This window comes from Sciurus carolinensis, chromosome 1 (genome assembly GCF_902686445.1).
Source record: "Sciurus carolinensis chromosome 1, mSciCar1.2, whole genome shotgun sequence".
NCBI lineage: Eukaryota > Metazoa > Chordata > Mammalia > Rodentia > Sciuridae > Sciurus > Sciurus carolinensis.
This window is the reverse complement of record NC_062213.1, coordinates 91,432,584-91,448,604: the sequence shown is the minus strand read 5'-3', so window position 1 is coordinate 91,448,604 and position 16,021 is coordinate 91,432,584. Positions and strand designations below refer to the sequence as shown.

The following is a 16,021-nucleotide window of genomic DNA, read 5'->3' as shown; positions in this document are numbered from 1 at the left end:
TCATGTTGCTCCCTGTCAGGCAACAAGGTCTGATGCACCTCCTCAGGGCCCGCCTGAGGAGAATACAGGACCAAGCAGGATGATGAGTGTCGGCAGCAAAGGAAACACACCAGAGCCAGGAGGTCTGTCAGCGCACAAGGCACAGCAGGAATCTTGTTTATTGAGAAAATCACACAGCTTTTATGTAGGGTGAAGGCTAGGCAGGAACCAAACAGCTTAAAGGTCAGCAAGGCATGGGGGGTTCATGCAGGTGAGAGTCCCATAGGACTATATGGCAAGCACGAGCTGATCAACTTTGCAGAACTATTGTTAACCAATCTCTGACGGTGGTCCGATTTATCATCATTAACTATCGAAACCGCCTTTGAGCCTTGATCTTGCTCACTCGTCAGGGAGTAAGGAGTCAGCCTGAGTTAGTTAATGTGTCATTAGTCCCAACAAGTTCAGGCCATTAACATTCAGAGTTATTACTGTGATATGATTTGTATTCCCAGTCATTTGATTCATTTTGTTTTTTTGACATGATTTGGTTTCTCCTTTTTGGCTATTTCTTTAGGCTAGTTCCTCCAGTTGCTGATTTGTATCATTGATTTTCATCTCTTCCTCATGGAATATTTTGCTGAGAATGTTCTGTAATGCTGGATTTCTTTTTGTAAATTCTTTTAGCTTTTGTTTATCATGGAAGGATTTTATTTCGTCGTCAAATCTGAAAGTAAGTTTTGCTGGGTATAAGATTCTTGGTTGGCATCCTTTTTATTTCAGGGCTTGAAAAATGTTGCTCCAGGCCCTTCTTGAATCCTGAGTTCTGGAGCAATGGGAGATACAGTCACCCTCTAGTCCACCATCTTGGATCTCCAACCATTTTTTTTTTTTTTACTAATATAAATAGTACTACTATGAACATTCACCCCCCCAAAAAAAAAATAGTACTACTATGAACTTACTATGAACATTCACAAAAAAAGGCTTAGGTGGATAGTCATTTCTCTCTTGTAGATTCCTAGGGATAATTTCTTTTTATGATCTCTTTTGCAGCATAGTAATATAGGTTATAATTGAGTTCCTTCCAATTCAAATTGCTGAGGAAATTAAATTCCAAATGATTCCATCACAAGATATTAAATATTTGAGATGATGCTTATGTTAGCTTGATTTAGTCATTTTCTACTGTATTAAAAATGATATCATCTTGTATACCATAAATATACACAACTATAATTTGTGATATGTAATAAAATAAAAATATATAATAAAATATAATTTGTGATATGTAATAAATTGTGATTGTAATAAATTGATGGGTCAATTTTACTATTTTAAGAAAGTGCCAGACTTTTCTGAAGTGACTGTGTTATTTTACACGTCCTCCATCAATGTGTGAAGATTTCAGTTTGCTTCATCCTTAACGGCACCTTTTATTGTTTATCTCTTTAGTCACAGTTCTGCTGGCGCATGTATTTCATTGTGGCCTTAATTTGTATTCCCCTAATGACTGGTGATACTGTGTGTTTTTTCAAATGTTCATTTCCTACCCATTGATATCATTGGGTAAATTGTCTGTACAATTGTTTGCCCATATTTTTCAGCTGAGTGTTACTCTTATTACTTAATCCTAAGAGTTACAAATATATACATACATCAGTCGATCTTCCAGAAGTGACACAGTCCCTAGATTTTTACATAATGTATCTGAATATATTTTACTTCTTTCTCACTTTGCTACAGGTTGTGGCAGAAAACTTCACCGGGATCTCCGAGTTCTTATTGGTGGGTTTTTCAAGCCTTGGTGAAATTCAGCTTGTTCTCTTTGTGGTCTTTCTCTTACTGTATTTCGTCATTCTTAGTGGCAATGCCACCATCATCAGTGTCATCCGCTTGGACCAAAGCCTCCACACTCCCATGTATTTCTTCCTTGGCATCCTGTCAACATCTGAGACCTTCTATACCTTTGTCATCCTTCCCAAAATGCTCATCAATCTCCTTTCTGTGGCCAGGACCATCTCCTTCACCTGCTGTGCCATTCAAATGTTCTTCTTCCTTGGTTTTGCTATTACCAACTGCCTGCTCTTAGGTGTGATGGGTTATGATCGCTATGCTGCCATCTGTCACCCTTTGCATTACCCCATCCTTATGAGTTGGCAAGTATGTGGGAAACTGGCAGCTGGCTGTGGGATTTCAGGCTTCTTGGCCTCACTGACAGTAGTCAACTTAGTCTTCAGTCTCCCTTTCTGCAGCGCCAACAGAGTCAACCATTACTTCTGTGACATCTCACCAGTCATCCGCCTGGCTTGTACCAATACAGACATTCACGAGTTTGTCATATTCACCTGTGGGGTTCTTGTGCTTGTGGTTCCCTTCTTCTTTATCTGTGTCTCTTATCTCTGCATTCTGAGGACCATCATGAAGATTCCCTCAGCTGAGGGCAAACGGAAAGCCTTTTCCACCTGTGCCTCACATCTCACCGTCGTTGTTGTTCATTATGGCTGTGCTTCCTTCATCTATCTGAGGCCTACGGCAGACTACGTCTCCAACAAGGACAGGCTGGTGACTGTGACATACACCATTGTCACACCATTACTAAACCCCATAGTGTACAGCCTCAGAAACAAGGATGTTCAACTTGCTATCAGAAAAGCACTGGGCAAGAAAGGATCTGTAAAGCCATTTGATTGAATTATTATATTTTGGATTCCTTAATAAATAACGCTTTCTTTTATTACATGTATATTCTATCTTTAACAGGTTCATTGAAGTAATAAGACTCTTTAACATGTATGTCATAAAATGGATTGCTCCTCATCATCCCTTTAAAACCAACATGTAGGCTAAGATTTTTAAACTTCTCAGATGGAATTTCAGAAAGCTTCTTAAATTTAAATGCCCAGTTCACTATAATAACTAAAATCTAACCTGGAAGTTGTGGCACATGCCTGTAATCCCAGAGACTCAGGAGGCAGAGGCAGGAGGCCAGTCCAAGCAAACTTATCAAGAAACTGTCACAAAATAAAATAATAAAGTTAAAGAACAGGCAAAATTAAATCTATGAGCACAGAAATCACAATACGGGTAGTACAATATTTTTGAGTGTCATCCATGTTGTTTCATGTGTCTGTAGTTTTTTCGTAGTGCTGAGAAATCCATTATATAAATATTCCACTATGTCTTTAAAAAAATAAAATAAAATAATAAGATAAAGCAAAATAAAAGAGAAGGGTTGGGCATGTTGCTCAGAGGCTTAGCACCCCTGGGTTCAATCCCCAGGACTGCACATACACATAGCTGCCACTTCTCTCTCTTGTTGTGGTGACTGATTCCTCAAAGATAATACTGGTGAGGGAAAGGAACAGGGAGGAAACTTCTCCTTTGGCTCTTAGGTACTTTCAGGGCCTGGCATGTTGCACACTGAGTCTTCCTCTTGTGGAATGGTTTCACGGTTTCTGGAAGTTTCCTCCTTGAAATTTTTACCACATTTCTTGTAATACACTTGAAGCCAGCTCTGTCTGACAGTGTATGGATTTGCTTCTTAATTCAGGAAACTCGCCACCTTTCTGGGTCACATGTCTTCTGGAGAATTTATCGAGCCAAGAAGTATTTAATTTTACTGTATATGGATTTCCAGTTTTGCCAACACCATTTGTTGAAGAGGCTATCTTTTCTCCATTGTATGTTTTTGGCAACTTTGTCTAGTACGAGATAAGTGCACTTATGTGGGTATATTTCTGTGTCTTCTATCCTATACCATCGAACTACTGTCTATTTTGGTGCCAATACCATGCCGTTTTTGTTACTATTGCTCTATAGTAGAGTTTAAAGTCTGGTATTGTTATACCTCCTGCATCACTCTTCCTGCCCAGGATTGCTTTGGCTATTCTGGGTCTTTTGTTCATCCAGATGAATTCATGATTGCTTTCTCTATTTTTGTATAAGAAATGTCATTGGGATTTTAATTGGAATTGTGTTAAATCTGTATAGCACCTTTGGAAGAATGACCATTTTGATAATATTAATTCTGCCTATCCAAGAACATGGGAGATCTTTCCATCTTCTAATGTTGACTTAGGACCAAACTGTCTTAACAAGACCCCCATAGCACAAGAAATAAAAGCAAGAATCAATAAATGGGACAGATGCAAACTAAAAAGCTTTTTCTCAGCAAAGGAAACAATCTATGTGAAAAGAGAGCCTACAGAGTGGGAGAAAAATCTTTTCCATACACTCTTCAGGCAGAGCACTAATCTCCAAAATTTATAAAGAACTTCAGAAACTTTATACCAAAAATACAAAGAACTCAGTCAATAAAAGGGCTGAGGAACTGGGCAGACACTTCACAGAAGAAGATATACCAGTGATCAACAAATATATGAAGAAGTGTTCATCGTCTCTAGTAATTAGAGAAATGCAAATTAAAACCACCCTAAGATTTCATCTAATTCTAATTAGAATGGCTATTATCAAGAACACAAACAATAGTAAGTGTTGGCATGGATGTGGGGAAAAAAGCACACTCATACATTGCTGGTGGAGTTGTAAATTGGTGCAGCCACTCTGGAAAACAGTATAGAGATTCCTCAAAACACTTGGAATGGATCCACCATTTGACCCAGTTATCCCACTCCTCGGTTTTTCCCCAAAGGACTTAAAATCAGCATACTACAGTGATGCAGCCACATCAATGTTCATAGATGCTCAATTCACAATAGCTAGATTGTGGAACCAATGGTGATTCCCTTCAACTGATGAATTGATAAGGAAACTGTGGTATATATATGCAATGAAATATTACTCGGCCATAAATAAGAATAAAATTATGGCATTTGCTAGTAAATGAATGGAGTTGGAGAATCATGCTAAGCAAAATAGGTCATGCCCAAAAAAACAAAGACTGAATGTTTTCTTTGATAAGTAGATGACAATATGTAACAAGGTGAAGGGGTAACGTGGGGGTGGGGAAGAGAAGTACGAAGGAACTTTGGATGGTGTACAGAAAAATGGGGTGGGAAGGTCTGGGGTAAGGAAGATGATAGAATGATACAGACAGCATTACCCTATGTATATGTATGATTACATGAATGGTGTGAATCTACATTGTACACAACCATAGAAAAAAAAAATTTTTTTAATTTATTTGTATTATAAACAAATGGGATACATGTTGTTTCTCTGTACATGAAGTAAAGAAATGAAAATTTATACCCCATTTGTGTACAATGTATCAAAATGCAGTCTGTAAAAACAAATTTCTAAATTTAAAAAAATACATAGTTTGAAAAAAAATAAGTATTTAATTGATTCCAGAAAGATTTCTTCTGCCAGTTTTCTCACCATTGACCCAGAGTTAAGGTTTGAGCATTTCTGACACCCTTAGTAAGCAGAAGAACAGACATCTTTTTCTATGATTTGGCCTTTCAGGCCAATAGTCACAGACTCCTACTTTCAAGTTTCTCAGGTGAACTCTTCTGTTTTTTAATCTCCAGGAAGTACATGACAAGGTAATTGCCTACTCTGGCAATATCAGGAGAATGGGGGAATAGGGGGAATAGATAAAACACTAAATAATCCAAGTGCCCTTGTAAGACTGTATTTGACCTTTTTTGACTCAACATTTTTTTATTTTTAAAAGTAATTCATACATTTTTTCCCTCAACTTTGGCATCTCATTTGAAAGTAAGATAGAAAAACTCCTTTTAAGAAATATGTAACACTCTTGCCTACTTTTCCAATAGAATAAGGTATCATGATGGCATTTATTGGTAAATATTAATTTCAGAAAGGTACTGTTTGTAAAAAGTGTCCAATAGTTGGTCTGACTAATGGTATGTATGACTAGTGGTTAAGGTATCACCTTAACCACTCTAGATCACATATTGCAATACAGGATTCTTTGAGAATCTGTTGAAAACTATGTATCCCATACATAAAATTGTTCTCATTCACATAAATAGGAGCAGGGGGAGCCTGCTTATTATTTAAAGAGTTTTGGGAGTGTCTAGAGTCACTCAGGGATCCAGTTCATTAGCATTCTTTTCCCTGACCAAACTCACCTAAATCATTTAATTCTATTTTTACTATTTTATCTTTTCATTTTTACAAACCATTTTGTTGTAACATTCCCTTTTACCAGTTTGAGACATCATTTAAGCCCTGTCACAGATTTTATGTATTTTATAATTGATTATGATGACAAGAGAAATCAACTGGCATCTCAGCTACCATTATCTAGATCTCTTTATTGCATTTACTTTCCCTTTAATATTAAATCTCTGACACATCACTATGAGCTAAATAGAAATTATCCTGGCTAGGATAGGGCAGACAATTAACTAGAGTAGTGCTATTTTATCTCATTCATTAAAAAAATCTTAGGAGGCGTTCCTGTATTTTAGAATCTAAGGTCTCTGGATACAGAATATCATAGAAATTAAGAAACTAAATCCTATACTACAGACATGTGTGGTAATTAAGAAGCTCCAGAAATGGACTTTACACTCAACACCTTGACCAACTTTAATAAAAAGTGGCTCAGATCAGAGTCCAATACTAGTGTGTAGAGAATTTCCTGCAGAATTCTGACTTTTATGAGATTTTAAATTTTCTATTGATTTTATGTATCCTAACTTGCTATTATCCTTTTGGTATATGGATCTCCTGAGTCTCTTTTTATCAGTAGAAATATGGAAGAGTCAAATTATCTTTAAAAATAAATTATAATAGTAATTAGGAGGATAATACTCCTACAGGAAAATAGGTAGCAATGATTGACGGGCCCCATCAGCCACCATCAAACTTCAAATATCAATTTGACAAAAGATAGTATAAAATATACTTGAGTTTGCCACGCTGGACATCACACCCTTTCCTGGGGGTCACCATGGAGGATCCTCATGGAGACTGTTCCTGTGCTGTACCAGGAACTAGAGTTTGTCATTTGAAAGGGACATCATCTTCTGTTGTTCAATGTATAACCTAGTCTACATTGGAATTCTCTTTTCCTCTTACCAATTTCATGAAGTACATGTTATTTCCTGATTTCTATTTTGAAAAACGCTGTAGTAATTTAGCCTCACTTAGGCTTCTTCCTGAGCTCTGACTATTCAGGTGATTAGATGCATATGTCCTCTCCTCTACCAGACTATTAGCATTGTGAGAAGTATTTTATCCTGATCATATGTTGCCTAATTCCATCGTCATCTATGTCCCTGACAGAGATTAGTATACAGTCAATGACTACTAAGTCTCTTCAACTGATGAGTGACTCTTCCACCCACTAAGTGGAACACATGAAAGTAAAACAATATTTATGTCCTCCAGAACTCAGTGGTCTGAGACTGTAATAATCACTTATTTTTGGTCATAAATTTGGGGAAAATTTATAAGGATGACTTAACTCTGGCCCATATAATGTCAACTGAACTGCTTGACTAGTTAAAGGACCTGTTTCTAAGATGTCTCACTAATGTGGCTGGCAATATGTACCACTTACGGCCAGGAGATTGGCTAAGGTTGTAGGCTGAGAGTTTCAATTCCTCTCCATGTAATACTTTTTATGGTGTTCCTTGGATTTTCTCACAGCATAGTGACTGGGCTCAAAGATTAAATGTTCCAAGATATAAGAAATGGAAGCTTCTAGTATCTTAAGGCATATCACCACTGTTATGGTTCGGCTGTGAGGTATCCCCAAAAGTTCATGTGTGAGACAATGCAAAAAGATTTAGAGGAGAAATGATTGGGTTACAAGATCCTTAACCCAATCCATGAATTAATCCTGAGGGATTAACTGAGTGGTAACAGAAGGTGGATAGGGTATGGCTGGGGTAGGTGGGTCTCTGGAGGCATGTCTTTGGAGTTTATATTTTATATCTGGTTAGTGGAATCTCTCTCTGCTTTCTGATCATCATGTGAGCTGCTTCCTTATGCCACACTTCCACCATGATGTTCTGCCTCATCTTAAGCACTGAGCTGGCTCTCTATGGACTGAAACCTCTGAAACTTGTGACTTATCAAATAAATTTTTTCCTCTTTCAAAATTGTTCTTGTCAGGTCTTTTAGTCACAGCACTGAAAAAAAGCTCACAAGTACTGAATTTCCTGTTCCTGGTTCCAAAATACAATTGATAAAAGCATAGGGTAAGTGCAATACACATTCCTTTTTTAAAAAGAAGGAAGGAGGCACATGGCAGTCACATCCACATTTCTCTTTTTTTTCAATTATTGGTAAACTGTGAGGCTGTGATATAGCTATTCTCTTAAATTTTTTAAAAAGACATATTAATTAACCTAAGAGTACCCTTAGGCCCTTAAGATACTTAGAAATCTTACTAGTCATACTCCTTTTCTTGTGGGGGGAGTACCAGGGAGGGGCACTCAGCCACTGAGCCACATTCCCAGCCCTATTTTGTATTTTATTTAGAAATAGGGTCTCACTGAGTTGCTTAGTGTCTTGCTTTTGCTGAGGCTGGTGTTGAATTTGCACTCCTCCTGCCTCAGTCTCCTGAGCAGCTGGGATTGCAGGCATGAGTCACCACGACCGGCACTAGTTATACTCTTAAAATTCTAACAAAGTTATCTTATAGCCATATTTTGAGATCATTATTCTAAGGCAAGAGTTTCCTGATAGTATTGAGAATTTGCTCTTTTCTTTGAAACCATTTCTCACCTGGAGAGTCTTTATTGAGGGAGATTTTATATGAGAAACATGTCCATTTCTAAAGTCAGTAGGTTTTGGATTATTTATGTTTCCTTTCAATTCTTATCAAAAACTAAGCACCTTCTTTAATTCATCCCTTTCTACTCAGATTTCATCATTGGGGTCATTTTCTATTGTCTCACTAGAAATTTCCCTAAGGAAATCTGTGAGTTAATGAAAAGTTCTATTTTCCAGGCTACAGCTTGGGAGAACACTGCCTTCTTTCCCAATAATGTATAATAAGCATTTCCTTTTTAACAAACTCTAATAACATTTTAGTCTTTCATTTTTAACTTTTACCAACTGTTTCCTCAGGGGTCTTCCATCTTTCAAATACAAACTCCTTTAAAACCTTGCAGATTTCCCATAGCATTAGTTCCAAACCCAATATAACCATGCTCTAAGTTTTGACTATAATCACACCTTGTGTTGGATGCCAAATTCTGATCTCATCATTTATTACTGCTTAACAAACTATATGCCACCTTAGTTGCTTAAATTAACAATATTTACTTATTTTTCACACAAATCTGCAATTTTGGCAGGAACTCAGTGGAGTATCTGTTTGTATCTACTCTACATAGGGTCAGCATTGATAGTTAAACTGAGCTAAAAGTTCTAAGATAACTTCTAAGATTACTCATTATGTGGCGTATTGGTTCATGTTGTTATTATTTGTATGTTCATCAGGGGATGTTGGCCAAAGCCTTGGTTTCACACCAGAGATTTGTCAAGGATTGTTAGGGCTTTCTCAGGATATAGCAACTAGGGAGCAAAAGTGGATACTTCAAGAAACAGGAAGTAGATGCTAATAAAATCTATGCAGCAAGGTTTATAAACTGATAAACCATCACTTTGGTCAATGTAGTTACCCAGCTGGCCTAGTTTCAAGGGAACAGGGCATAAATACCATTTCTCTAGGTCAAAAATGTGAAAAAGGTGTATCTTCTGCATACCTAGAAGTGATAGCCCAGGGATGAATCTTCTCAGTAAAGTATTCTCAAAGATATAGCCATTCTCTTAATTTCTGTTTGAACTAAAGAAAAAAAAGAGCCACAAAACGTTCCTTCATTAATAACATGGGCTTTCTTCTAATTTTCCATACAGGCAACATCCCTGACAGCATATGTGAGCCCCTGAGAAAGATATCAATGAGTGTCTAGCATTTGCTCCATATCCAGCTCAAATGTCTGGACATGCTGTCATAAAGAATTAATGTGCAACCTAAAGTATGCAGAGAGCTGCTAAAATCTATACCAGGGTGCTATCACATTTTTCTCTGTGAACTCAAGCTTCTTTTCTCATTTATTGAACAAATATTTACCAAACTCATGTTATATTCCAGACACAAATGAACTTGTTTCCTAAGTGTTGAAAGATTTATATTACCTCTCCGGTTCTAATATTCTGTCCTCTGTTTTGTTTCGTTTTTTGGTTTTATTTTTGTATCTTTTTCCTCCCTCTTCCAGCTTTCAGAAATGGAAACGTGAAATGAAATAAAGATATTTTCCTCTAACATGAGAATGAAAATCTACAGGCACTGGGTAGGGAAAAAAAATCAAAGGAGACAGTTACTTTGAGGTCTGTTTTAACAAATGGAGCCTGGGAAACTTCCACTCTCTAGAATTCTCCCAGAGAATTTCTAAAAGGGAGTCAGTAAATCTCCACCATGTATTAGAAAAGTCCTTCTCTTTGGCCAGCTAATTTTGCACAGTGTATTACTATGGTTCTACTTGCTGATTGGAGAAATTTAGGACAAATATTGAGCACAGTGTGTTAGTTTGTGGAGGAGGAGATCTCACCAATGAAGGTATTGAGGTCATGGCTAATGTGAAAAAGAAAGACCACTGGTAATATTCATTGAGACTAAACTGCCCAAGGAGAAAAGGCCCAGGTGATACTTTTCTGTGGAGTTAGTAGTTTTCTTTTGCAAGTCTGGAGATTTCATGGAAAATGAAGCACGGCTTAGGTGCATCATAACATGGAAGGCAATTTTGGCAAATTTCATCTAGAAACTTGCACAGAAATTTCTTGGAAGTTCCCAAGAATGAAGAAACCTTCTCACCAGAGAACATTAAAACTCTGACTTGAAGGAATGCGATGTTTTAATATTTATTTAGGGACTTTGAATTTCTTAATTGAAAAGAGTAGTGACTGTTGAGTAATTTATATGTGTGTCAAATTTTAAAAGTATTGCTTTCCAATAAGCTAGTTCTCTTTTTCCCTTAGTTAGTGATAATGGAAAGGAGATCAAGAAAGTGGAAACGTAGAGGTGATTTTTCAGGAAGAACAGTTAAATGCATGGTGTGCATGCCTATTTATTTAAAAGTTTAGAATAAGGCAATTGAAACCATGGTTCTAGTCAAATTTCAAAATTTTGTAAAAACTTTGCTAAGAAAAAGAGAAAATAATGGCAGTTTATTTTCAAAGGTCTTCAAACTTGAAAGTAAAATATTTTAAAATTCAAGTAAAACAACTTAGTGAGATACTGGAGAGAACCCCTTGGTAATCAAAAATGATAATGAGATAGCTGAAGGTTTTAATGGATCTTTTGCTTCTGCATTTATAAAATGATGTCAGACAGATTTTTCATCTAAAAATATTAAAACATAAGATTAATATTGCATGCTAGATTAATATTAAGATAATAATTTGGGAAGTTCCTGAAGTCAAATGCCATGTATCTGGGAGTTCTGAAATTATTATGAGAAATTGGTCATCTAATTTTTTAACAACTTTCCAAAAACATGTTATTCACTGGGCACTATTGTATAGTTGAAGATGCAGCTTTGGGTATCTGGCAAATATAATCTACAGAGTCAAAGACAAACTTAAAATACCAGTGGTAAAGCAAATAAGATTCTGATGATTATTAAGGAAACCCAGAGGCAGGGGTAATATATGGTTATCGAGTCACAGGAAAGATTCCATGAGTACAGTCTTTAACTGAAAATTGAAGGAAGGCTACAAAATTTAATGAAAACAACAACAAAAATAAAGCATTGAATATTTCTACATGGTAGAAGTAATATGAAAATTGACATGGTTGTTAAAATTTCTTAAAGTGCTTGTGAAGGAATACATACTGGCAGTAATGAGTAGAAAGGTAGATGATTTGGAAAGAGTATGAAAGACCTAGAATATCTTATAGAATATTGAGGGTCATTTAGTTTTGTTAATATGATACAATTTGTCCTATAGATGGACAATTCTTCCACTATTGTAGAAGATGGTTCAAAATGACAAGAGAGACTCTAGTGAATCCATTTATAATGTTCTTGTAATAGTTCAAGCAAGAGCTAATTTCTTTTTGAAAAAAATTAATGGATTTTAGAAGAATTTTTTAAATAGATTGGACGTGAAGGATGAGAAAATGGTGAGTTTAAACATTTCTTAGAAATTTACAGCTTGAATGACTAAGAGTATTTTGAAGCATTGTATTGAGATATGGGATCTAGGTAAAGAAACACATTTGAGCAGGAGGTTGAAAGAGAAAAAGTATTTTTATTAAAATACATAAAAGCTAATGCCAGCAATGATAACTGTGTCAGAGGCATCAGGGGAGCATCCTATACACTCTATTCAGAAATTCAGAGACAGGTCCTGGGACTGGCAGTCAGTTGGCCCTCCATCTCAGATATATCAAAGGTAAGCCATATAACTAAATGGGCAACAAAGGAATGCTGATGAAACACTAAATTATTCTAGCTCTGTGTTTTTATAAGGAGAAATCAGGCCTAGTAACTGATAAGAGTTTATAGAGCAATCGTAAAGCCAGTTCTAAGACACTAGCAGTGGTTCAAAACCAAATTAATTTTAGGGGATGACTGCATAGAAATAGGGTAGATAATTATTTGTGAACATAAACTGTGCTCTTTTAAAAGTAAGCAATACAAAGATAGATCCATGGCCTATTTCCCTAGATGGGGGATATAGTAAAAGGAGGTGTGTGTGTGTGTGTGTGTGTGTGTGTGTGTGTGTGTGTTGGGATGTGAATGAATCCTGAGATGTCAGTACTATTGCTTATTACCATAAGTACCAGTAATCAGGATAAAGATTTGACTATCTAAAATAATAATATATTTGAAAACTTTTTTATGAGGACTAATTCACTAAAAAAATTGAGTGGAAATTCCATATGTTTCCAAGGAAAGGACCTGACTTCATTTGAACCAATGACTACACATTTTATGTAAACAAATGTCCCAGATGTACGGCTAAAATCATTGGCATAAAAATAACAGCTCAGGTTCATATATTTATATACATACACATATGTATATATGATATATATTTATAGATTATATATAATTTATATATATAAACACACATTATACTATTATCACTCCACTACCTACTATTCAATCCCATGGTATACAGTCTCCAGAACAAAGGTGTATAGCTAGCCATTGGAAAGTGATTGGAAAAGCTGGGTTTTCTCTTAAGAGACAATGTATGTATTTAGAATAATTTCTGGTTTACAATTTCTTCTGCCTCTCCCACATTGTTTCTCGTTCAAATAATACTGCCATAACTACTTTTTGAGGGTAAATTTCTCTCATTCCTCAATTTGAAAGGTTTCTGGACCTCATCATATTGGTTTTATTCCATGAGAGCAACTCTTCATGGCTAACTCCTCCTCTGTCACAGAGTTCCTACTTCTGGGTTTCTCCAGCCTTGGGGAATTGCAGCTTGTCCTCTTTGCAGTCTTCCTCTGTCTCTACCTGATCATTTTGAGTGGAAACATCACCATCATTTCAGTCATCTTCTTGGATCGCAGCCTCCACACACCCATGTATTTCTTTTTAGGCATCCTTTCTACTTCTGAGATCTTCTATACAATTGTTATCCTGCCCAAGATGCTTATCAACCTACTCTCTGTACTTAGGACACTGTCCTTCATGAGTTGTGCCACCCAGATGTTCTTCTTCCTTGGTTTTGCTGTCACCAATTGCCTGCTTCTGGGAGTGATGGGTTATGATCGCTATGCAGCCATCTGCCAGCCCTTGCACTACCCCATTCTCATGAGCTGGAGAGTTTGTGGACAACTGGCCACAACTTGCATTGTTAGTGGATTCCTAATATCTCTGGTGGGAACTTCTTTGGTCTTCATCCTCCCTTTCTGTGGTTCCAACAAGGTCAACCACTACTTTTGTGATATTTCACCAGTTATCAGTCTTGCCTGTACTGAAACCTACATCAATGAACTGGTCATCTTCATCTGTGGAGTCTTGGTGCTGGTTGTACCCTTGATCTTCATCTGCATCTCTTATGGTTTCATTGTTCGCACCATCCTGAAGATTCCATCAACTGAAGGCAAGAGAAAAGCCTTTTCCACCTGTGCTTCCCATCTCATTGTGGTCATTGTCCACTATGGATGTGCCTCCTTTGTCTATTTGAGGCCCTCAGCAAAATATACATCTGGCAAAGACAGGCTGGTGACAGTGACTTACACTATTATCACCCCGCTGTTGAACCCCATGGTATACAGCCTCCGGAACAAAGATGTACAGCTAGCCATTCGGAAAGTGATTAGAAAGACTGGATTTTCTCTTAAGACGCTATGGTAGGAATACTTTTCAACGGTACACACAAATTTGGATCAAATGTGTTACTAATTTTTTAAGTCATGATAGATACTATCATGAATAGCATTGAATGAGTTGTTTGACATCTTGGGCCTTCATGTTTTCCTATGTAAATTAGGAAATTTTTCTTCTCAGCATTATGGTAAAGATCAAAGGAGATACTTTTTCATATGTAACAATAAAGACTGTCATTCTCCATCTCTTTGATTTATAGCTCTCAAAAAGATGTTAATAATCATTATCTTTTTCCCTATAATTGTTGTGTTTATCTAAAAATCTCCAATTGTAGTCTTTGTTTAAGGTTATGTCTAGTTTAAAATGAGATTCCCAGATCTGGAGGTGACTTTGGTCTAATAGTATGGTGTGAAAGGGAGCAACATTACCCTACAGTAATTAAATGAGTTAAGAATCAGCTCATTTAGGTTAGGTCATGATTTAATCTATGATTCTTCTGAATCTGAATTTTAGTACTGGAAAATACAAGAATGTAATTTTTCTTTTCTGTTTCACAAGAGTTTTGTTGGCATCTAATAGGTAATGTGAAAGCATATATAAAACAGAAAACTGCATGGAATGTCAGGCTCATATTAAAGACTTTGCTCATTTCCGTTAGGATTCTATTTCAATCAGATTCTTTAAAAAGTCACTTCAGGCTGCCTTCTCTGACTAGACCTTTGAGCTACTCTGTAACATACAAATGAATGGATAAGAATGATCAACCACCCTGTCCCATCTCAGGCTAAAAATGTCTACATGGCCCACCACACTGAATTTATTAAGAAAAGGGAACTACCCAGTCTCAAATTTATCATCAGACCATGTAACATTAGAAAAAGAAAGATTTTTGTGGTTTTCTGGTCCTACCTCTCTCCTGTATAGAAATTCCTTCATGAGTCTCTCTTTGGGAAACAAACCAGTCTATGCTGACTGAAGATCAGTGACTCCACAAAATGCATATTCCTGTTGTACTCAGCTCCTTTACCCTTCATTTGAGCTGATATTTGCCTCTGTGGTTTTCATAGATTCTGTGTTAAATCACAGAGTGAGTATGATCCAGGTGTGCAGATGTTTGAGATAGTTATGACAATCTGGGCCGTTTATTTTACCCAAGACCTGAATTTCAGACAAGTGACTATCTCGAGTCTAGTCGTCTGGAGATGCTGCAGTTTACCAATATTCTTTTTAAAACACAATGAATGCAACCGAAACACATATTTCACGTGTGACTTCTTTTTCAAGGTTTAATAAAACTGTATCCTCCCCATTAATTGTATTTAGGTTTTCAAATTAAAGTGTATAAAATCACAAGTCGTATTTCTTATGTTTTAAAAATTACTACCACTATTCCTATATTTGTCTCCTTTTCTTCAATTGTTAGGTAAAGTCGTTTTATTTGTTTTCATTCTTTAGTAGTTAAATTAGGTATCCCGGCACTACATGTCTCTATAAGTACAGTGTTGGTCACATCCATTACTTTTTCCCCCCTGTAGGCGTCTTGATTAACCAAATACTTTCTAGGAGTGGAATGTTTATTTATCATGAATATTTTTCTTACTGGTAGTTAAGTAACTTCTGCTATTTATTTCTAGCTTTGTTAGGTGTTAATGATACAATGTGATTGACACAGTTCTATTTTTATAACTTAACAAATTCTATTATTGGTTGTTTTTGAATTATGCCTAGTGAAGAAACTTCACTTAGATTAAAACTTTTGGATGTGTACTAGGGATGTTATTATATTATGGATTAAT

General features: G+C 36.4%; 2 protein-coding genes across 2 annotated transcripts; both read left to right on the top strand.

The window, feature by feature from the left end:
- The first annotated feature begins 1,683 nt into the window (after positions 1 to 1,683).
- LOC124986867 (olfactory receptor 10R2) lies at positions 1,684 to 2,673 on the top strand. The gene has a single exon (XM_047555726.1). The coding sequence runs from the start codon at positions 1,684 to 1,686 to the stop codon at positions 2,671 to 2,673; it is 990 nt and encodes a 329-aa protein (XP_047411682.1).
- A 10,634-nt stretch (positions 2,674 to 13,307) lies between these two features.
- Positions 13,308 to 14,252, top strand: LOC124986808 (olfactory receptor 10R2-like). Its single transcript, XM_047555608.1, has one exon. It carries the CDS (start codon positions 13,308 to 13,310, stop codon positions 14,250 to 14,252), a length of 945 nt encoding a protein of 314 aa, XP_047411564.1.
- The last annotated feature ends 1,769 nt before the right edge of the window (positions 14,253 to 16,021 follow it).